This window comes from Oenanthe melanoleuca, chromosome 18 (assembly GCF_029582105.1).
Source record: "Oenanthe melanoleuca isolate GR-GAL-2019-014 chromosome 18, OMel1.0, whole genome shotgun sequence".
NCBI lineage: Eukaryota > Metazoa > Chordata > Aves > Passeriformes > Muscicapidae > Oenanthe > Oenanthe melanoleuca.
Window position 1 is genome coordinate 5,553,871 of NC_079351.1, and position 24,531 is coordinate 5,578,401.

The window sequence follows — 24,531 nt, forward strand, 5'->3', positions numbered from 1 at the left end:
CTCCTCCCTGTTCTATGAACCTTCTGCATAACCTGTGTTGGGGGCCTTGTCTTCTCCTTGCAATACAGAGCACAGAGTACTGCATGACCTAAAACATCTCTGGCTTTTAGAAGTGTTCTTTGTGCCAGCAATACACACTGAATTTCTTCATTTTTTGGATAAGATAAATAGCAATAAAATAGTGGTGTGTTAGTAATTTTTATGTTAGGGAGTGTAAACACTGATGCATTCATCAGTGGACTCCAGAATATGGGGAGTCACAAAGTTGGTAAATCAAGGAAACCAAAGGTGTTGGTGATCAGCACAGAGTTTCCTGTGCTGTTGACAGATGGTTATTAAGGATTTGATGAAGACTGTGAGAATTTATAGCAGAATTGGGAGGGAATGGAAAAGATACCAAATAATTTTGGTTGGCACTACTGCTGGTGTGTCCCTGTTGCAGTGTCTGTACCTTTGTGGCTTATGGGTGAAAATAACTTCACTGATGATCAGTCAAAGGAAGGATACCAAGACTTCTGTGTTCACATGCACTGTTGGCAGTTGTACATTAATTTAAACAATAATGAAATAATTCATATTTATGCTAATCCCAAGCAGACTCTTTGGAGTAGCTGGCACTTAGTTGAAAGTTATTACACAGTATAACCTAGGCTGGATCCTTGACTGATGGACCTGGACTGAAACAGTTCCTTGTATTTAAATGTGGCCTGTGAATCTAGTCAGTTATTTTGGAAACCACCTTGCACCTTCCTGGCTGTAAAGGGCTGCTGTGTTGCTTCCTACCTGCTGTAAAATCTGCAATTAGTTGTTTAGTCTAACTTAACTATTTTGTTGTTGTTTAGAAATTCATTGAGTTTGAAGATTCTCAAGAACAAGAGAAAAAGGACTTACAGACCAGAGTGGAGGCATTAGAGTCACAAACTCGACAACTTGAACTAAAAGCAAAAAACTATGCTGATCAAAGTAAGTAAAACATGATGCACTCCTTGTAAGTGGTATTAGTGCATTTTAATTTTTGTTCTGTAAAGTGATAATACATATGCTAAATATCTGTGCCCTCTGATTCCTGTACTTAGACAGATAACTGGGTTTAACTCTTGTGCAAGTCTGTTTTCTTTAGAATTTAGGCAGACAAATCAGATATGAGCTTGTGACTTGTAATCTGATTCTTCTGATATGCTGCTTGTGTTGTTTGCCTTTTAGACAGTGCTGTTTTCACATTTAGCAACTTTTTCAGGAGATGCTTAGATTTCCTCCTTGCTAGTGATGATAAAATAAGCTATTTTCTTCCTTTAAAACAGTTGTCTGTGCTTAAAATAAAGGTAATCTTCAGGTTTGGAAGCACAGCTGGGGTGAGAAGAGCATTGATGGTGATTCTCATTAACTTTTGTATAATTTTTGCTGAATTATTTATTTCTGTGAGGCATTTAGTTTTTATAGGAAAAAAGATTTAGGTAGAACACTTTCCTTTTTAGAGGTGTTCTGTATAATTAAAAAAAAAAATTCTGGAAGCTTTGGAAAAAGAGGAGAGTAATCAGTTGTCTTGAAATGCTTGAAGTTATGTATATTGTAGTTTAGAAATTCTGCTGTGCTTATCCAGCCACAGAGGCATTGAATGAAATTTCATCATCAGTTTTTCTACTTAGAGCTTCTAAGCCACCTTCTGTTGATGTGAGACTGGTATGTTCTTCAGTTAATATATAGCTTTTATTGCTGGGCCCTGCAGGAATGTAAAGTGAGACTGTGACAAGGCTGAGAGATGACCAGTTTCTAAAAGCAGTACCAGTCATCAAAAAAACCCCTTTGCACTATTCTTTCTTCCTTTATTTCTGCTCAGCCATATTTCCTGCCCCTAACACAGCAAGTTACAGCTCCTTTCCAGATGAAGCTCTAACCCTGTCCTCCAAGGTTTAATTTTCAGGCATGATGAGTTTATGGCAGGGCAAGAGTATTAGTTTGAGAGTGTTAAGATGAATGTTGGTGGCATCTAGGGCAGAATTCTGCTGAAATTTGGACAGTTCAGAATGGTGTTGTCAAATCTGCTTCATATCCACTGTTCAAATATTCCCAGATTCTGTAGAGGCAGGGGTGGAGGAGCACTTCAAGCAATATTTCCTGATGAAGACCAGGGTGATTATTTCCTAGGATTATCTTTTTGTAGATGAAATCAGGCTAAAATGGATAATTGTAGAGACTTGCACCAGAAACCCTGTGGTTCTTGTGAAATGGGTGTGTGTGTGTATATTTAAGAGAGTCACTAGAGGGGAAAAGAAAACATTGTGGCAGGAGTTAAGTGGTCTGTTTTGGTAACAAAGACACTGTTTCTAGAAGGCCTGTGCTCTAAACACACAGCCCAAACAGCTGTCCATGGGGGACCCTGTCTCTGACAGGATTATGGATCAGGGTTGTGTGGTGTGTGTAGGCCATGGCTTTATTCTGTTAGTGCAATCCAAAGAACAAAGTGGTTGCACAAAAAAGAAAAATCAGTTGGATTTCTGGCAATGTATGTGGCAGCATACCTGGGGTTTCCCTAGCAGAACTTACATTTACCATGAATTGTGTACACCATTTTATATTGATCTGTGAGTCTGTTGGTGTGAAATTCTATTTTTGCTTTGAAGCCTTCAAATATATGTATGATTTTAAAGTTTTATTTGTATATTGTGTGTATATGTGTGTGTATATATGATAATAATAAAAGTATTTGCCCAAGAAAATCAGTTGTTCCAGTGGAAGCACTGAGGGTTGCTAGAACTACTTTTTAGCAATATTACTTCTTACAAAAAAAGAGTTATCATAACTACATAAAGCTCTAGTGATAGAACAATGACTTTTAGATAGCTCCAAAATCTATTTATTGAAGAAAAATAATCTTTTTATTAGAGAAAAACCTTCTGTGATGTCAGAATTGTATATTGAAAGAAACAATAGGGCTGGGTTAAATATGGAGTTTGCTTATGCTTGGCTTTGATAAGCTGTCTGGGAAAACATGAAAGGCTGCTGGGAAGATTTGACATGCTGCTGATGCAGAGCAAGATCAAAGGGGACATAAGCACATTTGTTGAACATCTAATTAATATTATGCAAGTGAACTGGTTTTTTTTTTTTGTGCTCTAAATTTCTAAGGTACAAAAACCATACAAATGTCTATACTCTATGTGAAGCAGCTTAACCTTACTGCATTACCTTGTTTTGTTTTATAGACCAGGCAGCTGGCATGTTGTACAATCCCAATCACCCATGTGTCACTTTAATTCAGCTCCAAGTCTTTTAGCTATATTTCTTTTTCTCTTCTACTTCCTATAGTACTGCCTGTGCATCTAAATTAGGCTTTGGTATTGCCAACTGTGTTGCCACGTCAACATTCAAAACAGTGGCAGTCTTATCACTGGTAATGGGAGTTGCAAATGTCTGGCACAGAGCAAGTAAACAAATAAAACCTGGCTTTGGAGTGCAGAGTGAGATCACAACATCAGTTTGTGACATGAGTAATAGATGAGAATGAAAAACAGGTAAAACGTGGTTCTGTGTCACACTTTACCTACAAGACTTTTGCTTCTTGTGAACAAGAGCCTTTTCTCTGTTTTTCCTCAAATAAAACCTGTGAGAGCAAGTTTTGTCTGTTAAAAAGTTTTGACTCATTCTCTTGAACACTGTTAGTGCTGATCATTTAGTGAAGCCCTGTCATCTGGGGCAGCTCTTAAGTTACATGGTTGAGTTCAGCTTGATTGTATGTGCTTAAACCTGTGTGCCAGTTAAAATTGCTCAAGAAGTTATGGTTGTTATGCCCTGAATTATAAGTGCTTTTTTGTGCAGTCTAAGTGATTCTTATACTAAATAAAAAGAAAAAAAAAGTATTTCTTTGCACTTAAATTTACCCTGTGGGTTTGAATCCATAGCTGTGTATTCAGCCAGTTAGGTTGGAATAAAGTTACTGTTTGAAATTACAGAAGTGAAATCTAGAGGTTATTTTGTGTTCTCAAGTTGCTGTTTCTGTGGTTCACTGACTTCTTTTCCCCACATCAGAAATTGTACCAGTTGCTGCCAGATGAGTGAACCACCTTGAGTTGCTCTGCTGTTTCTTGAGAGGAGGTGGAAGGAGTGGGAGATGATAGCAAGAGACTGCTGGGAGGACTGAGCCCAGCAGATGATGAAATCCCAGTGTTGGGAGCAGATGCACTGGAATTGCCACTCCTGCATGATGTGCAGCAATCAGTCCTGGTAGTTGATGGGCTGTGGTAGTTGCCTAAGTCAAGTTTGTTGCCAAAAAATGGTGTAATATGTATCTCCCTGGGATAATTAATTCAATTTTACAACTGCTTGAAGGAGAGCAGAGGCGTAAGGAACTGCAGCTTCTGTTTGAGTGCAGGAATGTGCAGCTCTGATGGAGCTCCTTGGCTTGTGATCCAACTTTTCATCTTGTTTTGTACTGCTGCTCTGGGCTGTCACTTTCCCTGCCCCTGTCCCTTGTGTGGCCTGGCTCTCAGCAGTACCTGGACAGAGAGGGGAAGGCAGTGCCTGTGCTCTTGGGAAGGTCAAATAGGTTAAATAGCACAAGGTTCTTGGGGATTTGTTTAGGAGTGATGTCGGTACAGGCAGAGTTTTTAGAAGTTCTTGCTGTGGGTCTATAGTAAACTTTTACTGAGTGTTAGCAAATGTCTATTTTTGGGTATATGGCTTACCTAGAATTCATGTCATTTTTTCCTTCTCAGCAGCAGAGGGCACCTGTGAATACAATGATGCTATGTGTTCAGTAAATAACATTCTTCTGTTCTGCACTGGTGTATCTGAGGCCAATCCAGTCTTTGATATAATCTTAAGCATTTCTTACAAGAATTTGAAAATACTCAACTTCGACATTATTTCAAGTCTTTGCTGTTGTGAGACCCCCTGGTTCTGCTTGTAATATTTGAAATGTCAACCCTGGATCTGGAAAATAGAGGGCTGTTAAAAACTTTTAATAGCAATACACAGCTCATTTGCCCTGCAGTGCTCTGTGCAGGCACATGATACTGCTGGGATAGTGTTCAGTTTCCAGTTACAGGAGGGGATAAGATCTTCTCAGAGCTCACGGGATGTTCCACTCAGTTCTGGGGGGGCTAAGGAGGTTTATTTTAGTTTCCTTCCTTGCCTCTCTTTCTGGGAATGTCAGTTTTCTTTAAGTATTACAGGCTATAAGTTAATTAAATTTTTTGGCAGTAAAAAATGTCTAGTATATTTTGACTTACTACAGGAATGGAACAGCTTTGGCATAAGCTTTCTGGAGGAATCATTCTTGGAGTAACTTATTTATTAGAGAATCTGAAAAGCACAATGTCTGCATGACTGAAGTGCTTTCTGATGGAGGTGGTAGGCTGTGGGAGTTGAAAGCTTTGGCTCCTTTTCTGGATCTGCCTGGTGCTAAATTAGATAATAAAATAACAAACTGCATTTGACAAGACAACAGATATATCTACATGCTTGAGTTTATCAAACCTGAGCTTTGGGCACAAGATATATTACATTTGGGGAAAACTACATTTGTAAAAGAAACCTAACAGAACAAAGAAACCCCAAACAAGTACAATCCCAAGAAACGGCTCTTGGGTTTTGGAGCTGTAAATGTTGTGACCCAGCTCTTGGCATGATGGTATTTCCCATGTCAGGTGACACCATGCAGCTATTGCTTGTGGAGGTTTTATTTGGGATATGAGACAGACACTTTGGAAGCTGACCTAAAAACATTTGTTCTCCTCAGAAGCTAAACAGAGCTATTGCTTCCATTGGCTTCAAGAGAAAATGCAAGACCAGGTTTTGTTGCAAATGTTCTGCCAATGTTATTTGATATTTGATTTTCCTCTGAGCTCTCAGGGCACCAGCATTGCAGTAATGTACACCCAGGCAGACAGCCACTCATGGATATCTGAAGGCATCCTCTGTCTGAGATCTCTGCACATGGGATATCATGCAGCTCATGTGGATCTGGACTTAACAGGGAGACTCTGATGTGAACTTTCAGCATGAAGTTTAACAGAAACAGAAACTTCCCAGAGAATTGTTTTGAGATTTGCTTAGTGTATCTACACAGATGGTGATGTGGATAACTAAACTGGTGTGAAACAGCTCTGTCAGTAAATGCTTCTAGGGATGGCTCAACTGTTGTTTATCTCAAGGAATACAAGAAAGCTTTTCAGTAGATCCTGGAAAGAAGTTGTAAAGTTCAGGTTTGTTCAGTGGGGGGTCTGGATTGTTCCTGTTTCATTTTCACAGACTGACAGCAGCAGAACTAATCTGATTTACAGCAAAGGAGGAACAGAATGGCTTGAGTTCTTGTGTTTTTTGATTAGCAGATGTGGAACTGAACTGTTTGCTAGTGTGTTCTCAGTGTGGGTGTTCCTTATCTCTGATAATTGTCCATCATTATCTCAGGTTTCTTTACCAGGCAGATTCCCCCCTGCCTTTTGCTACACTGTGCCTCAGGTATCAGTCAGTACACCTGAAAAATCCTTCTGTAAGAAGTGTGAGTATCAGGGTGTGCTGGAAAGGGAGGCTTTCCTCCTGACTGTGCCTTCCTGGCTGCCCAGTGCTGTTCCCAAAGACTGCTGTCTGTGGTTTTGGGAGCTAGCAGCCCACTAGATGGAGCAGGGGGTACAGATGGCTCCAGAGAAGGCACTGAGCCAAGCTACAGGACTCAAGGCTAAAATAAAATGGAGCAGGAAATTAGAGCAGTGGTTGGCCTGCTTTAAGCTTAGCTGTTAATATACAAAAGTAGTGAGAAGAGCTTGGAATCCACTAGTGTATGATTAACTGCTCTTGTGTGTTTTTAAATTAAGGGAGTATTGTAGTTTATGTGCTGGAGTTTAGTTGTTATAGTGATTCTGTTCAAAATATTGCAGTAATTAAGAAAATTACTTTAAATGTCTATAAGAATCTTGCATTCCTGAGTTTTCACTGGTCTTTAAAACAAATCCAGTCTTCTAAAGCTTCTGTCCCCAAGACTTCATGTGGATTTTCTCAGGCAGGGACTTGTTTCAATAGCCAAGTGTATAAATGGAGCATCCCACTGTTTGCAAAGCAGTCAATCAGAAATTTTCTCAGTGAAACACTTCTTTGTATAGAGACTGGGCAAGAAGTTGGATTTTTGACTTGATTTTCTGTAGAAGTCTCTTGTATGTATTCTTGATTGTTTGAGTTTGAGCCTATGTGAGGGATGTCCTGGTATGTGGTTGTCTTTATATTAAATGTTACAGCAGAATGTTTATAGAGTTTGACTTTTTTAAAGTTTTGTGTTGAGTTTTTGGTAACAGATTGCAGGGATTTTGTGTGCCTGAGCTATAGTGCAAACTTGAACAGTCCAGAAGTGTCAAGGGTAAGACCATTGCTGCTGGATTGTGTTGATATTTGCTATCAACAGAGCATTCTTGACAGCTAAATTATCTTCATAATTTCGGGTGCCCTACTTACTAAACTGAGATCTAGACCTGCAGTTCACAGTGTGAGAGCTACTTGAAGATGTTGGTCTTGTCAAGGGGTTGATTTTTTCACTTGTTTTACAAATCAGTTTTCTGTGCTGGTTTGTTTTGCAGGTCTTACCACTTCCAGGTTAAACACTTGTCTGATAGCTCAGTCCTCTTTTCAGTCCACGAGTGATGTGTGTGCTCTTTGGCAATTACTTAGGAGGTCATAAGGTCCTTCTGGATCTACATCTTAACTTTGCATTAGAGAATAGAGTGGATGAAAGCTGTTCAAGGGGAGTCTTCAGACAGTCCTGGTGCCAGGAAAGGCTCACTAATGAGCTGGATCTCTGTCCTGGCTTGTGTAGGAGGAACTTGTAATTCCTCTTGAAGGCATCACACTGGTTGGATTTGCCATTCTAGCAGGTCTGTTTCTCTTTCTCCCCCTCAGGCTTATCAGGAGTTTGAGGCAGAGGACAACATACAGATGAAGGGTGTTCCAAACTTGGTAAAAGCCATCAGACTTGGGAGGTAAGCTCTGACTTTTGAACAGGCAGGGTGGGCAGCTTGGCTGCCTAATTCCTCATAATGCTGCCAGGAGACAGAAAGTCCAGTTTCTCTAGTTTACTATTATATTTAATCTCCCATTTTTAGACTTAATTGGTTTACTGTGAGAGAACTTTGATCAAGATTGGTACCTCAGGTCATTAAAGGTGTTAGAACATTGACAGTGCTGGAGAAGTTTGCACTAGGCCTTGGGTTTGAGGTCATGTTCCAGGGGGATGCCTTCTCATCAGCCTAAAAGCACCAGAATATTTACATTTTATTCTCATACTTATGATGCTTGAATCTTTATATTTTTTTCCATGTGAGTTTCTAAGAGTGAGTGGTGCATCTTTTTTGTTGCATGTTATGTTTTGCACATATATTATCTTAAACAATGTAATCTTGCAATGTAAGATCTTCCTTGATGTAACAAGGCTTTGTAAAGACACTTTGCAACAGAGACAATGGATACTTTTGCTTTTAGGACATATATATATATAATCAAACTAATTTTATCATCCACCTATAAGAATTTGACATCTTAGTGGAAAAAGGTCTGAGACAGAAATATCAGAGGTATTTTTTGTATTGTTACTTAAGTCAAACTGATAGGAACTATGTCTGGTTGGCACTTGGCAGGCTCAGCATGTGGCAGGCAGTGCCAGCACACAGCTCCATTCCTCTTGGGGTGTTATCAGGGCCAGACTTCCACTCCTTTGTATGTTGGTGTATTAAAATGGAACTGGTGGCAATTCAGTATAAAATGTCTTTCTGGGTACCAGTGAAAGGCATTTTGTTCTCCTGTTTAGTTTCCTGCTACTGCTGATGGGAATGTTCCTTTAAATTCTTCTGACTCCATGCCAGTGGTGATCTCTGATCCTCAGGGAATATCTGGTCTCTTGCACAGTGTTTAATTGGAAAATGAAAGTGTGTTCTGTTAGTTGTTTTGGCAAGATCTTATCTTGATGGGAGGCATATTTTGGGTAGAATAGATTTCTGGTGCTGTGGCTCATCCTGCTGGTATTGGAAAAGCCAGTTCTGAGGACTGTTGATGTGGTGTCTGTAGAGGGCATGTCACTTAGTGTACATCCTCTTCTGACTGAAGCTTCCAGCTCTAGGGGTGTCATGTATTGCACAGTTGGAAATGACTGCCAGAAGAAGGTGCTAATGTCAGGTATATCATCTTCTGGGCCTTTAATCATTTTGACCTTTGTACCTAATGAAAACAGTGGTCAGATCTGATGGAGATATCCCCCTTGACTATGCAGCATCACTAGCTATGTACATTTGTCTTCAATGGACTATTAATTATAACTGGGCCATTAAAGTTTTAAAACATTTTACAGCATTTCTTTCTTCATGAGATGAAGAAAGTGGTGTGTTTCTTTATGGAAGCTCAACCCCTGTGTAAGCATGTGTTGTATCCATGACAGTGGGAAATGCTTTTGTGGATTTCCTGAAGCTGGTTTTGGGCAGCTGCATATGGATGTTGGTAACACCTGATGTGGTGTTAACCTTCATTAAATGTGCTGTTGAGTACTTTGCCAGAATGCACTTGCAGAATTCATCCCTAGACACAAACTCACTGAACAGTGTTGGGTGCATTACCCTGCTTTGTGTGGGAGCTCCAGGTGAGGCCGGATGGGGCCGTGACTTCACCACCCAGCACGGGCAGCCAGGGATGGGGCAGCACAGCCTCTCTGTGCCAGGGCCTCACCACCCTCACAGGGAAGAATTATTCCTAATATAGAATCTAAACCTACTCTTCTACTTTGAGTCCATTCCCTCCTTGTCCTGTTGTTACATGTCCATGTGAACAGTCCTCTGGCAGCTGTGACAGCCTGGCACGGTGTGCTCACATGGGGCTGCTGAGTATCCCTGATGGGCAGCTCAGCTGTCTAACCTCTCATAACTCATGACTAGGATGTCAGTCAGGCAAAGATAGTGGATAAAATATGGTCTGTCACATCACAGCTTTGTTAATTGTAAGTTCTGACTCTTGTTTCTGTAGTCTCTTACCAAAGGCTTCCATAAAACAGCACTTCAAGTGTACAAGGAGACTTAAAACACCTTGTGCCTCAAAACAGTAAACTGAACTCTTCCATTCCCTGGTGTTCTGCATCACATAAATATATTTTTTAGATGCATGCATTGTGCTGTAAAGTACATTTTTTTCTATGTTGTGTTACAGATACTTGTGCCTCCCCTGCTGCTATTTGATCCAAAGAGCTTTTGTTCCATTTGATAACAGGGCAAAAATGGAAGCATTCGATCTGGCAGTGTTATAAATATTTGATGTAATATTTTGGCCAGATATTCATAGGTGGACTGCAAAAGGTTGTGTCAAGGAATTTAATGTTCTTTTAAGAGCAACATTAGATTAGGAGTTCAGAATGTTTATACAGATTTGAGTAAGTACACAATTATGTATTTTGGTTCCAGCATTTGACTCAGGCAGAGACTTTTTTCCATTAAAACCTACTTATGATGAAATACTGTGCCAAAATACAGATATATAGATCAAAAAGAAATGGTATATTGATAATTAATTTTCAGAAGACCCAGTTGGCAACATGAAAATATGCAAATGAAAGAGAAGATCTTGGCATTTGTCTTCAGATAATGTGTGTCTGGCAGTGACTCTGGAAACATGGAACTATAAATTTGAACTTTCTCAGGGATATTTAAGCCTGGCAAGTAGTTTAAGCTCAGTTACACAATTGGTGCACATGCTTATGTCACATAAATATTGTGTTCAAAAATACCTGAATAAAAATATGGAATTCACATCTAAGCAGCAAAAATGTTTTGTCTTTGAATGACACAGTAAGTTGTGTGTAGAAGGTTCTGAATTCTGTTAGTTTTTCTGGAAATTAATTGCATTGAGGTATCATAGTTTGTTTCAGCTCAGTTTCATAACGCAGCACAGATGAGGTGAGCAGCTCAGTTTGTTTCTTCTCCCTTTAATAAAAACTTGCTGTCTAAAGTCCTCCTAAATCCACTTGATATATTTTTAATCTCTTGGAATACCTACAGAGGTATTCAAATGTTTTCTCTCTTTAAATTTTTTGCCTTAATGCTCAGTGGAGTGTGAGTGAATGCCTGCTGAAACCTTGATTTCTGTATCACATAGGCTTGAACCTGTTTTAATGAATACCTTGCCTGTGTTTGTCCTGGTTAAACACCTCTGGAAATGGTGTGAGTGTGTTTTAGGGATCTGATGTAGGACCTTAGCTGGAACCCATGGCTTCATCTGGGATTGAGTGATGTGGCCTCTGCCTGTTCCTGCAGTTCCCATGTGAAATAATCTGGATTGGGGTGAGCAGTAAGCTGGCCTTGAACAGAAAAATCCCCTCTTACTGGCCTAGCAATCAGCAGGGGAAAATAGAGCCTGGGCTCTTCAGGGGAATGCAAATTGCAAGATTGTGCTGCTGCTGATGTACTTAGAAAGCTCAGTGGTAAGAGCTTAAAAACACAAACACTGACATACTTTTTATCCTGCTTTGTGTTATTCACTACTAGGAATACTCTGATCTGCTTGCTTAGTCCCAGGCAAGTCAGTCTCACTCACTAAAACTATGAATTTGGTATTAATTTTTTTTTTTCTTCTTTCAGTTAGCAGACTTGAGGAGCGGGAGGCAGAACTCAAGAAGGAATACAATGCACTTCATTCAAGACATACAGAGGTAGGTTGTTACACCAAGATGATTTTGGGGTATCTGTAAAAATGTACAATTATTGAATATTTTGGTTTGTATACTGAGTTGTAACCAGGCTTCATTTGGTGATGTAGTTTTTCTCATTTACATCTAAGTGTATATTCTGTTTTTCAGTGTTTGATTACACATCTGTTAGTTTTATAGCTTTATCAGATATTGAGAAATTTTAAAAAGGAGTTTGTTCTTCCATATTTCAAAGGCAATTCTTCAAAACACACTAATAAGCTTCAAAGAAATAGGAATGAAATTACATTTTCATATTCTTTCTGTCAGTTTTCTGTGTTGGTTTCATTTGTACCATTGAAGAAACAAATCCTTTCAAAACCTGGCCTACTGGGATTTGTGATTAAGAGTTCCCTGACATACTTTATTGATAGCTATTGAAAATGGGATTTGTTGATGAAGATGGAGCAAGTTAGAATTTGTTAATTTAAATAAACAAAGCCACAATGTTTAAGTTGGGTACAAAGCATAAAAACAGGACTTGCAGTGCTTGAGTTTTCAGTAGCAGGTTGTGCCTAAGTGATGTCATATTTTAGTGAGGAAGTCACTAGTTCCTTTGAGTTATTCTAATTAATCTGTAGCCCCACTTGAGCACAGTTCTTCTCCTTGCTTTGCTTTTGGAAGGTCAGAGAGCTGGTTTTTTTTTGGAGGGTCAGAGAGAGCAATGCCATACTGACTGCTCCCAGTCCAAAAGGCCCATGTGGGGAAAGGGGAAGCAGATACAAATGTCAGATTTGGTTATTTTAAATACCACAAGCAACCCTAAGTGTTTTATACTGACAGCAGCTGAAAAGTGAATTGGAGCCATGACCAGTCTGTAGCACTTGTGTGACAAGACTTCTGAAGCTCTTAAAAATATTCATGTATTTACTGAAATATAGCATTTTTAAAATCACATTTGCTACTAGATAGTTGCTTTAGAATGGCACATCTGTTGAAAACTGGAAATCTAAGTAAAATGAGAAGTGACAAATCTTAATGCTGCCTACAGAGTTCTGGCATCCTTTTGATCTGGAAGTACTTCAGAGTGTTGGGTGCTTACAGAGATCTGGGTATTGTAATTAGAACCTGTGGGTTCTGTCACAATAGAACTGGCAGATTTTTATTGAAAAAAATGGAGTTCAAGATGAAATGTATTGGGCACCATTAATTCAATGAAATGCTAATGATGTGTTCTGAATATCTTTTTACATAGGTTTTGCTCCAAAATGGACAACAGCCTCTGCTGGTTTGATTCCAATTTATTAAATGCTTTTATATCTTAAATTCACTTTCTTTGGTGTAGGGAGAGATGTTTCCTTGGCTTTACTATTACTGGGGTGACTATCCTTTCTTCAGAAAGAAATGGTGTATCTGTACCTTTGTTCTCCTAAAATCAGATCTCCTTTTTTCTGTATTTCTTTCTTTCAATATGATTGTTTCCTTGATTTAATTTTTTTGTTTTTTTTTTTTTTAATGGTTTTCCAGACCATAGTGAACCTTGCAAAGATGCACCTCCTTAAAAGGATAGAGCATCTCAGCATTTTAATGCTGTATCGGGTGCATTTTTGAGACCAGGGGCAGAAATCCCTGGGAACTGGAAAGGACTGGCTGATAATAATGCCCAACTTCCCATTCCCTTTGTGATTTACTGCTTCCCTTTCTCCCAACAAATCTAACCATTTAGGTCTGTGTAGTAAATTTTTTCTTTTAATGCAAGGTATTTTGGCAAATATCCAATTTACTTTCAGCATTTAGGTTTATCAGTTTATTGGATCAAATATTTCTGACAAGTACTTGGTTCTTAAATGTTTTTCTTCTATGTTTTACTAGGAAGGGATACTTCTTTCCTTCCAAATCCACTTGGACTGGATTACAAGTGATCCATCTTTGGTACTTACTGAAATGGCAATTGTTTTTCTTTTAATTGACCAAATAATGAACAAAGCATTGAAAAAATTTTTGGCTTTTTTTAAATTTAGCTCTAAAAAGCTTGCTTTGACAGATGTCATCTTAAAGATGCAATGTGACTGCATTTTGTGCAATCTTAATTTCTAGCAATTTTTCTCTCCTGTCTTTCTTTCCTTCTACCTCTCACTCCCCCTTATTCTTTCTTTCACTGATGAATATTTCAGAGTTGAATGTCTTTCTCTTCTGACTCCTGACCTGAGGTTCTGTATCCATGTCCTTCACCATACCCAGCTTTCCACCCTCCCTACCTGTCTGTGGCTGCCTTTGCTGGAGTTCAGTGCTCAGCACCCCAGGGAATGTCACCCATTTTCAGTCATTTTACAATGGACCAAGACCTACTGAAACTTGGGGAGCTCCACCCATGGATGGGGGATGTGAAGCAGGGGCCTGAATCAATCCCTCTCTGCAGTGTGTGTGCTGGTGAGAGCTGGGAGTTCTCCTGGAGCTCAGCCTGCCAGAGGCAGGGTCTGCATTGCAGTTCCAGCTCTAGCCTGCCCAGCAATGAGGTGTGTGCAGCTGCAGAGGTAGCAGGGCTGCCCTGGCAGGGGAGAGCTCTGGGGACAGGTTTTACCCTCCATCACCCTCCTGTTAAATCAGTGTCTGTCTTGCTGCTCTCTGGAGAGGGAGTGGGCTGCCTGCTGTGAGTGCAGGATATCCCATTAATCCTCCTTCCCACTAAGACTCTGCTTGGGCTAACTGGCTTGATTTTAAATGGATTAGGGTGTGAGAACCTGAGCAGTTGAGATGGCAGGTTGGAAGGTGGGATGTAGCAGGTAGTGAAGAGAATAAAATGGTCAGAACAGAATGGGTGGAACAGCCTGAACATGTTCTGACTTTTGTGCCCTGGTTCCTTGTCTTTCCTGTGCCTGCAGTGGGTTTGATCTTGTGCTGATCGTGTGACAAAGCAGTGTGCTGGAGTTCCTGAGGTGGGACTTCTGGAACCTAACTATGCAAAGTCTTCTTTCCATTTTTTTCTGGCTGTCAAGGACCAGATGCAGGAAGCAATGAATGCCAGGGGCAGTGTGCTGGAAAGCAGAATGACTGACAGTGGTCTAACACAAACATTTGAAAATCTTTGCTCTTTGACTTAGAAAAGAATTCTGCCAGTTGCCTCTTGTATCTCAAATACTGTTGTGTTTAATAAAATCTGGCTTGTTTTCATGCCTGGATAAAAGCAGACCTGTCTGCTCTTTGTACCTGTGAGGGCTTTTTGCCTTTGCTGCTGAGATGATGCTCTGCTGCTGGTGCCTTTCCAGAGCAAACCATTCAGTGTGGTTTTGCCTGCTGAGTCAGAGGTAAAGGATCTTTCTTTTTTCTGCAGTTTTGTTAAAGGGCATAACTTCATAATTATGGCACTGGCTTTTTAAAGGCTTGGCTAAGGCTTATATGTTTATTACTCAGCTGGGAACCTGAGGCAAAGCAATACTTGAGATTTGCTGGAGAATTGACTAATACCTGTGGCCTCTCTCTGCACAGGTTTCCAAAATAAACCTCTTTTATCTCCATTTAGGAAGTTATTCTCTTTCTCCTTTGGGAAACACCAGGCTGAGGTGGTTCAATATCTTTCCCTGACACAGAATATGGGCTTAGTTTAATGAAGCATAATTGGGCCATGGAAGTTTCTCAGTGTTCTGCACTGATACAACGTGACAGAACAGTGAGCCTGGCTCTGGCATTGGGAATGGACTTTGTCAGGTTCATTAGGATCAACATATCCCCAGCAAGTCCCTGGCCAGGGGACAGGAAGAGAAGACTAGTGGAAGTGTCTATTTACAATTATAGCTAAGCATGGGCAGCTGTCACATTGTCTGTGAGATTAGACCTTGGATATCAGTTCAAGCAAATAGTTTTTTTTAAAGCCTTATGCTGAGCATTAACAGCTTGATCTATAAAACCTAGATTTAACATTTTTACATACTAATGTATCTGCCAGCAACACCATCTTGTGTGTGGATAAAGATGCATCAAGCTCTCCAGTGGGACTGGTGCTTGGGTGAGGAACTCACCACAAACCCTGTAAGGAAAAAAGGTACTTACATGAAAGTATGTTTAGGACTTTGATACTGGATCAAGGAGATTGTAGAAATATCTATTACCTCAATAAATCTAGATTATGTGGGACAGAGAAAGATCTATAGGCACACAGTTGGGTGCACATTCCCAAAGGGAGGAGCTGCTTGTGCCCAGCCTGATTGGATCTGCAGGATAAGCAGTGAGGGCTGTAGTACTGAGCCTGGTCTGACAAAGAATTACTAAAACCTGTCTGGGGGAGCTAAAGCAGTGACACAAAAAGGAAGGAGGAGTGAAAGAGGAAGGAAGGTATTAAGGAGATGCTCTCAACCTGGTTAAGGCAAAGGTGCAGGTAACAATATCCCCAACATGGCATATCCACATTTGTTTGTGACAAGTGCCAGGCTTGTATACACTGGGAGTGGTTGTATTTGTAAGGGTAGAAATGAAATGAGTGCCAGGATGTTCATTGTCTGAGTGCTGAAGTTTAAGATGTAGAAAAACCTTGTAACACTTCTGCAGTTGTAAAACTTGTCACGTGCTATATGAGGAAATCCATCTGAGTATTTTTATGAGGAAAGACATTGCATTCAAAGGGAATGGATTTCATGTTCATACTGTAATGTGTTCAAAAGTGTGTTGTAGTTGGTTTGTACATGTGCCTTAAAATCATTAACACTTAAACTGTGAAATGCTGTTAACTAAGGTCATTCTTCCAAGTTCTGAGTTTATCTCTAATCCCCTCAGCTAATGGTAATTGAGCAAGGTGTTTAATTACAACTATGCTGAAATGCTCTGTGTGTGTGATATGTGTCCTTGGAACAACTGGTTGCATTCAAAATGCTTATGGACTTTATGGGCAGCAGAGCAAATTGTAGTGAAAGGTTATGGATGATTAAATGTTGACTGCAGCTTGTATTGAAGAGAAGATGGGTAGACACACTCAATTATTTATCATCTGCCCTCCAGCATAACTTCAGTAAAAATTGTGCTGAGTGGAGAGCAATTCAATCCATTTAGGTCTATTTTTAAGTCAGTAATATTGAAACCTTTTTATTTCAACAGCTGAATAATCTCAAAACAGCAGAACTTCTAATCAGATTTTGAGTCCTCAGAATTCTAGTGCATTAATTCATTACACGTTTTTGGATCAGAATGGCACTTCATGGGTATTCCAAGGCTTGAGGGTCATTTAGATTAAAAGGATTTTTGAATGTCATCTGGTTCAAATCCCAGTGGTTTTGGAGTGAGTACTCAAAGTTTTATTGCAAATGAGCAGTTAGAGTGGGCTTACTTCCCAAGAAGCTGCAGTATTTATTACTTTACCCTTCAAATGATGTTTGTGGAAGTTGGGAATTCACATACCATTTCTTAGGACTCTACAGCACCAGCTGTGGAGCTCCCAATCCCATGGGGAAGGAGAGTAAGGCACTCTTTTTCCTTGTGGACACTATTCCAGTATTGTCAACTTTTATCCTTGGAACCTTGGGTTGAGGCAGAGAGTGGCCTTTACATGGTGGTACTTTTGCACACCACAAGCACATATAGCGTGGATCTGTGGAGAAATTGCTGTGCTGAACTGGATGTGCACATAGAACCTTAAGATTCTACTAATCTTAAGTTACCATGAAGCATTGCACGTTTTGTTTTTCATTTTATTTTTGAGTTCCTATAGCTTATATGCATTGTGCTGAAGTATGTGATTCTAGGAGTTTGCTTATTTTATTATCAGCATCATTTTCAGCTGCAGAACAATATAAACTGAGCAGTCCTTTAAATTGACCTGCCCTCCAGCCTCTGTGGGTAACAAATGTGATGAGACATTTCAATAAACAAAAGAACAGACTGAGAGGAGGGAAGAGAGTAGGATAAAACCATGTCCTTTGCAAAACATGAAAGTTGTGTGGATTTTACTGACCCTATTCTTTCTTCCCATGTGTTAGCAGTTCCCTGGAGAGGTACTAGACACTCATCTTCTGTTCACTGGCTGAAAACACAGTAGTTGTTCTGTTTAAAATTTTATTTTGAGAGACCAAATGGTGTGCTGCAGATAGGAGTGTTTGTAGGCAGGTCAGCAATATCTTAAATGTGCATTTTAAAGTTATGCACTCTTGGGGTACAACCCCTACCAATCCCCCCCTGGAATTTCTAAACTGTCAGCATTATAATAAATTTGTGTAAAACTGTGCAAAGGAACATTTGGAATACCTAGTCCTGGCTGCTTGGTTAAAATGGAAAAAAACAAATGTGGATAGTTGAAGGTGGAGCTTGCAGTCCTTTTGTTTGCCTCTGTGTGAGCAAGCATTAAAAATCAGAAAACAAATGGGATGGCCTGGTGAAACTCTGCATTTTGTTGGAGGATAAATGTTGTAAGCTTTTGACAGCAGTCCAAGTATATTATATAATGTTTCTCTGAAAATAGCATGATATTTTGTTCTGGTCTGAATTATATTTATTAGTTCAGGTGAATGCTGGTAAGACCAACATCTCTATGTAACCAGCACTTAACACAAGTTACTGATTTGTAGAATATCCATCAGTCAGGATGTCTTAAGCCAGTTTGTTTGATCAGAAAAATCTGAAACTAGGAATATTTATTCCTATGTAGCTAATGCTGGCAAGCAGCATTTGAGGAGAAGCTGGCACTAGCTGAGGTTAGTGGCACCTGAAGGTCAAACTCAGATTCATCAAAGCTGTTTTGAGAGTAACACGTAAATGTAGGTTTCTAGGTCCTGCTGAGTTCAGTAGTCATGTGTGCAGCTGCCCCTAAAAGAAAAGATTATATAAACCAGTTGTGCAAATGCCTGGTAATATCACTATTCTGAAGTGTTTGTATACTTTGAGTAGAATAGCAGAAGAAATTAGTTGTTTGGGTTTTTTTTTTGCTATAGGAAGATGTTAAAATATGACCTGAATATGTCTCAGGAAGAAAAAGCACATTAAATTCTTCTTCAGTACACCTGTGATTTTTCTTCCTTTGTTGTTCCTAGAGCCCTGTTCATCTGTGAACTTGAATGTTGGAAGTGCTAAAAATACCAAATTGCACATGGGCTTCTCCTCAGGCTTTCCCAGCTTTAAGTTCAGAGATGTGTGTCCAAATGAAGCCCTTGGAATGATGCAGTGATAGCTGGTCCTTCTCCCCAGGCATGTCCTGGATCAGTTACCTGCTGAGAGCATAGGGGCTCATTAAATAAGTCATGACTGCAGGAATACCATGTTGGTCTGTACGTGTCTCTTGTGAGAAAAAGAGAGCAGAGCTCATCTTGAGTGCTAAAGATCCACAGCCATTCTGTCCTTTTAATGAGATGTCAGTCTAGATAATTTAAAACCAAACTTCCCTTGTAGAAAATATAGAAAGCTTATTTGTATTTGAGAAGAAATGGGGACTTCATATTTCTGCCTACAGAAATAATCTCATTATTAGACTGTGGATTCAGTGTTTAATATTTGAAGGGCACATTGTCTGACCTTCACAGTACTTTGCAATTAGGCCTATAGTGCCTATTATATATCATGTAAAAAATGCTAATATATGCTGGACATAGAGGTTTCAGGCTCAAAAATGGATTTGAACATGGTACTTCTTTTTCAAACTCATGTTTGAAATATTGCATGCATTTTCTTTACCCTTAGGGTGTTTCCTGTGCATGAATGTACAAGGAAGTTCTCCAGTATTTTTAATTTATTATGGACTTCTCTTCTGGTTTGTGGTTTTGCACACTGTATAATTTTTCTTTCTTTGTTTCTTTAATGTCTCTAAATGCTTTTACTATGTAGCATTACAGGGGGAGACTATATTGGTCAAAAGCTATGCAGTTGTAGTACAAGTAAATGCTACTAAAAATTTCTTGCTATTTCTGTCCTTTTAAACAGATGATACACAATTATATGGAGCACTTGGAAAGAACCAAACTTCATCAGCTAACAGGGGGTGATCAACTAGAATCCACAACACACAGTAGAATTAGGTAAGCTATTTATTGCTCTCTCACCCTGAAATGAGAAAAAAAATTCCATTCATTTGTGTTTGCAAGACTTTGTTCTTTAATCCTACAACAACGGTTCGGCTGAATCAGAAAGATTTGTTGCGTGATTAGAATGTGGTAAAAGAACAGTGTAGAAATCCGTGGAAAGAGGCTTTTGCTGTTGTGCTGTAAGCACTGAGGTGTACTTGGTACATTAATTAGCCTCTGACAATTTGAGCTTTTTGGGGTGTTTGTGTTGGGGCAGCAGGGCAATGTCAGCGGCTGTGTCCGTGTGTGCGGAGCGATGGAGGTGCGTGCGTGGAGCCCGCCGCTGCTCGGGGCTCGCTGGGAGTAGATGCTGCAGCTCTGGAGCTCTGGAGCTCTGAACCTGCGTGCAGGAGAGAAGCAGCCCGGGCTGGCTGAGCTCTGCGCTGCTGCATCGCTGCTGTGAGGAGCAGGAGCGAGGGGGAGGCGGGCGGTGATGTCATTGCTTTGGAGCCGCTGCAGAAGAGCGGAGCGCGCCGCTGCCGCCGCCGCTGCTGATGGCATTGTTTTTGTGGTGGCGGCTGAATGACAGACTTTGCCTCCAAAGATCCCCCCTCGGCCCCTGCCTAGCCTTGCCGGAGCCGGCGTTCCACCATGCCAGCGCAGCGCCATGAATCCGGGCTGCATGCTGCTCTTTGTGTTTGGCTTCGTTGGCGGGGCGGTGGTCATTAACTCGGCCATCCTGGTGTCGCTCTCTGTCCTGCTGCTCGTGCACTTTTCCATTTCCACTGGGGTGCCAGCCTTGACACAGAACCTCCCGAGGATCCTCAGGTACTCTGAACCACTCATCCCCTCTTCGTGTGCTCTCGCTGCTCCTCTGCTTTCTGTTCTGCTTTTTCAAACAGGGACTAATTAGAGAAATAAATTGCATATAAATGTCAGGTTTTGTTGTAAATGTGTCTATGACTGTACAGAGATACAATCTATTTTTTCATTGCCTTTTATTAAAGGTCATTTATGTATCTCTTCTGTGCGAAGCTCTTAACATCAGTTTATTGTAACCTGCTGCAAAAGCTGCAATGTTAATGTCAGAGATAAAGCTCACGTTCAGTGTATTGTCAGGTCCTTGGCTGATCTTGTGTAGCATAAATGTGTGCAGCCTGAGGCTTTGTACTATCAACCTGCACCTGTTTTAATCACAAGGCTTATGTAAGATCAGTTAATTGATGTTAAAACCACAGTAATTAGTCGATCATGTTATTTTCAAAAAATCTGATTATTGGTTGGTGTGGAAAAAAAAATTCATTATTTAAGCATTAGAGCTCTTAAAGCCTATTCACTATTGTTCAGCCAAATGTTATCCTCTCCTCTGTTTCTGTACTTGTATGGCAAGTTGCCAGCTGTCTGTCCCCAGTCCCCCCCCCAGGTTTGTCCTACGTGCCTGGAGCAGTAGCAGACAGAAATGCATTAGAATATTGTGGCCAGAAGTAGTCTTGACGTGTTTTAATACTATAATTACAGATGGAAAACAGCTGGAAAAGTTTTAAAATGCAGCTTTCTGGTCTGAAAAGTTGACATGTTTTACCTGTGGTTATAAATGTAATAGTATATTTTATTTTAAATGGGAAAAAGGCTGGAAATTGGTGTTCTCTGAACAGCTATGTGACCTTTTCCTCCTTAACTCTTGGTGCATGTAGACTTTGTATGGTACTATGCTTTTAACTTGGGTCTGTGAGCACAGAAGTGTTCTGAAGGTTAAAGGCAATCAATAGATGAAAGAAATACCAGTTGATACCAGTAGCTTATAAAAAAAACTTGAATGAATATTTAAATATGAAGAAATAAAATAAATTTCAAGTGAAACTCTATTGATTCACCTAGTTAGGAAGGCTGTTTGTTTAAAAGAGAGGGAAACACAAACCCAGGACAAATATTTCCTAATTCTAAACCCAAACAAAACCAAAACAGAACCTCATATTCAGTAACTTATAAGATATTTTTACATTTTAAGCAGTCAGATAATTTAAGAAGTAGATTTTTTTTTTGTAATGTGCTTTTTCTCCCCTGGAGTATTTAGTGGATTTGAGGGATTTGGGCGAGCTATGCTTTTTCCTGCCCTTCTAATTTGCTTTAGGAATTACATGAATTAGAATTCATTTTCTTAGTCTTTATTCATTAAAAAAAAAAAAAAAAAAGAGATGAAAATATAGGATGAAGGAATCTAATTATAGAAGCATTGTTTGTTTTTTAACACTAGTCAGATTTTAGAACTAGGTATCTAAAAGTTCCTAAAGGTTCCTGTAAATGCTTCAGTGCATCACTTCAGAACATTAGTTTAGGCTTTCAAAATAAGTGCTTCCATTCTGCTCACTGTGGCATTTTCAGGTATTTTTTGGGCACTGGGGAAGCAAAAGAGGTTCTTTGCTTTCTGCTCAACAAGCAGTGAGATAAATTGAAATTGCCTCAGTCTAACTGGATCTTTTCTTTTAATGCAGACACTCACATAATAAGATGAATTTCCAAAATGAGCCCCTTTTGCAAACTTCATTTACTGTACAGCCTTGCAATACACCTGACCTCTGTTCTAACATGTCCAAATATGTTTATTATAAAATTTCTTTCAAACTAATCTGGAAAAAAAAGCAGTGCTATGTGTGAACTGTTTTGGTGCCCATTTAATATTCTCTCTTTTGAGGATTGCCAAGCAGATCAGCTTTGTGGCATGTCCTGCAGGAGGGAAATGTGCTGCACCCTCTGCCTAGGGCAGGTCCCACAGAGCAGCTCTAGCAGCCACTGAAGGCAGCTTTTCTTTTTGTTCCTGCACTTCTTATCCAATGAAATGGTCTCAGCCTTCTTTTGACATAATCTCAGCTTCTGTGGCCTGTCTTTTGTTCCCACATGCCTGAGAGTTGTGGGAAATCTAAAGCTAAGCAGGACCTGTTACAATAGTGGGAATCCTTGGAATCCACTGTGGGGTTTCTCATTCCAGCAGTTGCAGATGCTGGAGCATTATCTGATGTTTTGAATTTTGTAACCCAGACTGATTTTGCTTTTCTCACTTTGCTGCCTGCTTTGTTGTGCTAAACTACTTCACAATTAATGACTTAATTTGGAATAATATTTCTGAAAGGCCAAGATAGCTCCAATGTGAGAATTAGGTGCAAAGGTTTTTGTGACAAGGAGCATCTTTGTACACCTGGACTGGAAAGGTTCATGCCAATTAGAATTGTTTGCTGTTTGAACATTGTGGTTTTGACAATGTAAAATTTACCAAATAGAGTTTACTGATTAATTGGTAAATAAAATCCCTTCTTCACTAACTTTTCTTCAAAGTAAATAAACAAAATAAAAAATATGTCCAAAAATGCTTAGCTTTCTTTTCATATATTTATTTGCATGTATTTTGTATGCAGATACTAATTCTGCCTTATGTTATGTTAGGTTATGTTTAATTTAGGGCCTTGTGAAAGAGAGCACAATGTGGTTGTGACTTTTTATAGTGCTAAAATGTGAAAACTATGCCATCACTTCTGCACACTTTTATCTTCTGCTTCTACTATACTTACGCTGTGCTAGTTGATTACAATCACTTTTTTCTGCTTTATATTGTTCTGCCTGAACAAACACTTTGCTTATCTCAGTTCTAGGCCTGGCTGATATTTTTCCTTTTCAGGGCTGGCCACAGCATCCTATGAATGGCATTGCACACAATGGTTTTGTCTCTTGCTAGCAGAGACAAATGAAGCAGGAAGAATGAATCCTTTTGTTCACTTAGCACGCTACTGACCTGTGGATTTTTTGTTTCTTTTGAGGGTTATACATAAACCTTTGGAATTTCCAACTGCTGTTTGCCATAGGGAATTAAAAAGAGTGAAGAAGTGAAAATTTGAGATGAAATAATTTGCTTTGCTGGTACAAGCTTTTGTGCAGCTTTAGGGTGAAGTAGAGTGTTGAACTGATCTTGGGTAAAACTACACAATTTTTAGTTGAGCCAGTTGTAACGTTGGTAATTCCCTGACCCAGTTCTTTTCTCTTACACAAATCCATGTAATTTCTGTGATCTTCAGGAATAAAATACCCAATGATTTGAGAAGAGGCTTACTGTTTACAATTTTGCAAATGCTTCAGTTGATGATCGAGCTGTTTGCTGTTGTAGAAATTATGTGCTTATGTCTTGGAGAAAAAGGTGCAAAATAGTATTTTTAATAGTGGCTGCTGAAAACTGTTTTCAATCTGAAGTAAGGAAACACTTTTGTCTTATACTTCTGTTGGTGTTTCATTTCTGTAAAACTTTTGTTTGCTACAGATTAGCTGCAGTGTAAATCAATAACTGCTATTTAAAGCATGGAATTAACTTGGCAATTATGAAATGAGGAATTATTGGGTGCCGTGGCACAGTCTGGGTGTGCTGCACTGTGCATTTAATGGAGCAGTGTCTGGCTGTTTGAACCTGGAATTTCACCACTTCCCTGCTGATTTCAGAAGCCTGCAGGAAAATAAACTGGCACATGTGAGATGGCTGCTGAACCCTGCCTGTGTTTCCAACAGGAAGGAGCGTCCAATCTCCCTGGGCATCTTCCCCCTAGCTGCAGGAGATGCTCTGCTCACGCCCGAGGCGCAGAGGGACGCGGCAGAAACGCCCGCAGCAGAGCACTGGAAATTCCATGAGCTGAGCCAGCCACGCTCTCACACCAGCCTCAAGGTGAGCACAGCCTGCCTGCCTTCTGTGTGTGTGGCAGCAAGAACTCCAGAGCAGCTGCTAGCTCTTTGGGAGGATGGAGAAAAACACCAAACCAAATTGAAAGAAAGGAGAGAGATCCCTAAAACATCTCTGTATAAGCCAAGTGTGTTGTTTACTCCAGTGAGTTTGGGGGAACTTTTAGTACAAGAAACAAAGTTTTGGGGGCATTTTCCAAATGA

At 39.9% G+C, this 24,531-nt stretch overlaps 1 protein-coding gene across 4 annotated transcripts in view; it reads left to right on the forward strand.

The window, feature by feature from the left end:
- SPAG9 (sperm associated antigen 9) overlaps window positions 1-24,531 on the forward strand; it is a 60,566-nt gene that overhangs the window by 5,523 nt on the left and 30,512 nt on the right. For 2 of the 4 annotated variants that reach the window (XM_056505632.1, XM_056505633.1), the window contains exons 2-5: window positions 843-963; window positions 11,595-11,665; window positions 19,535-19,629; window positions 24,160-24,313. In XM_056505632.1, the coding sequence (XP_056361607.1) occupies window positions 843-963; window positions 11,595-11,665; window positions 19,535-19,629; window positions 24,160-24,313 (441 nt within the window). Of the gene's footprint in view, window positions 1-842; window positions 964-11,594; window positions 11,666-19,534; window positions 19,630-20,068; window positions 20,443-24,159; window positions 24,314-24,531 lie in introns of those variants that run through there. The other 2 variants (XM_056505634.1, XM_056505635.1) reach the window with 1 other exon arrangement.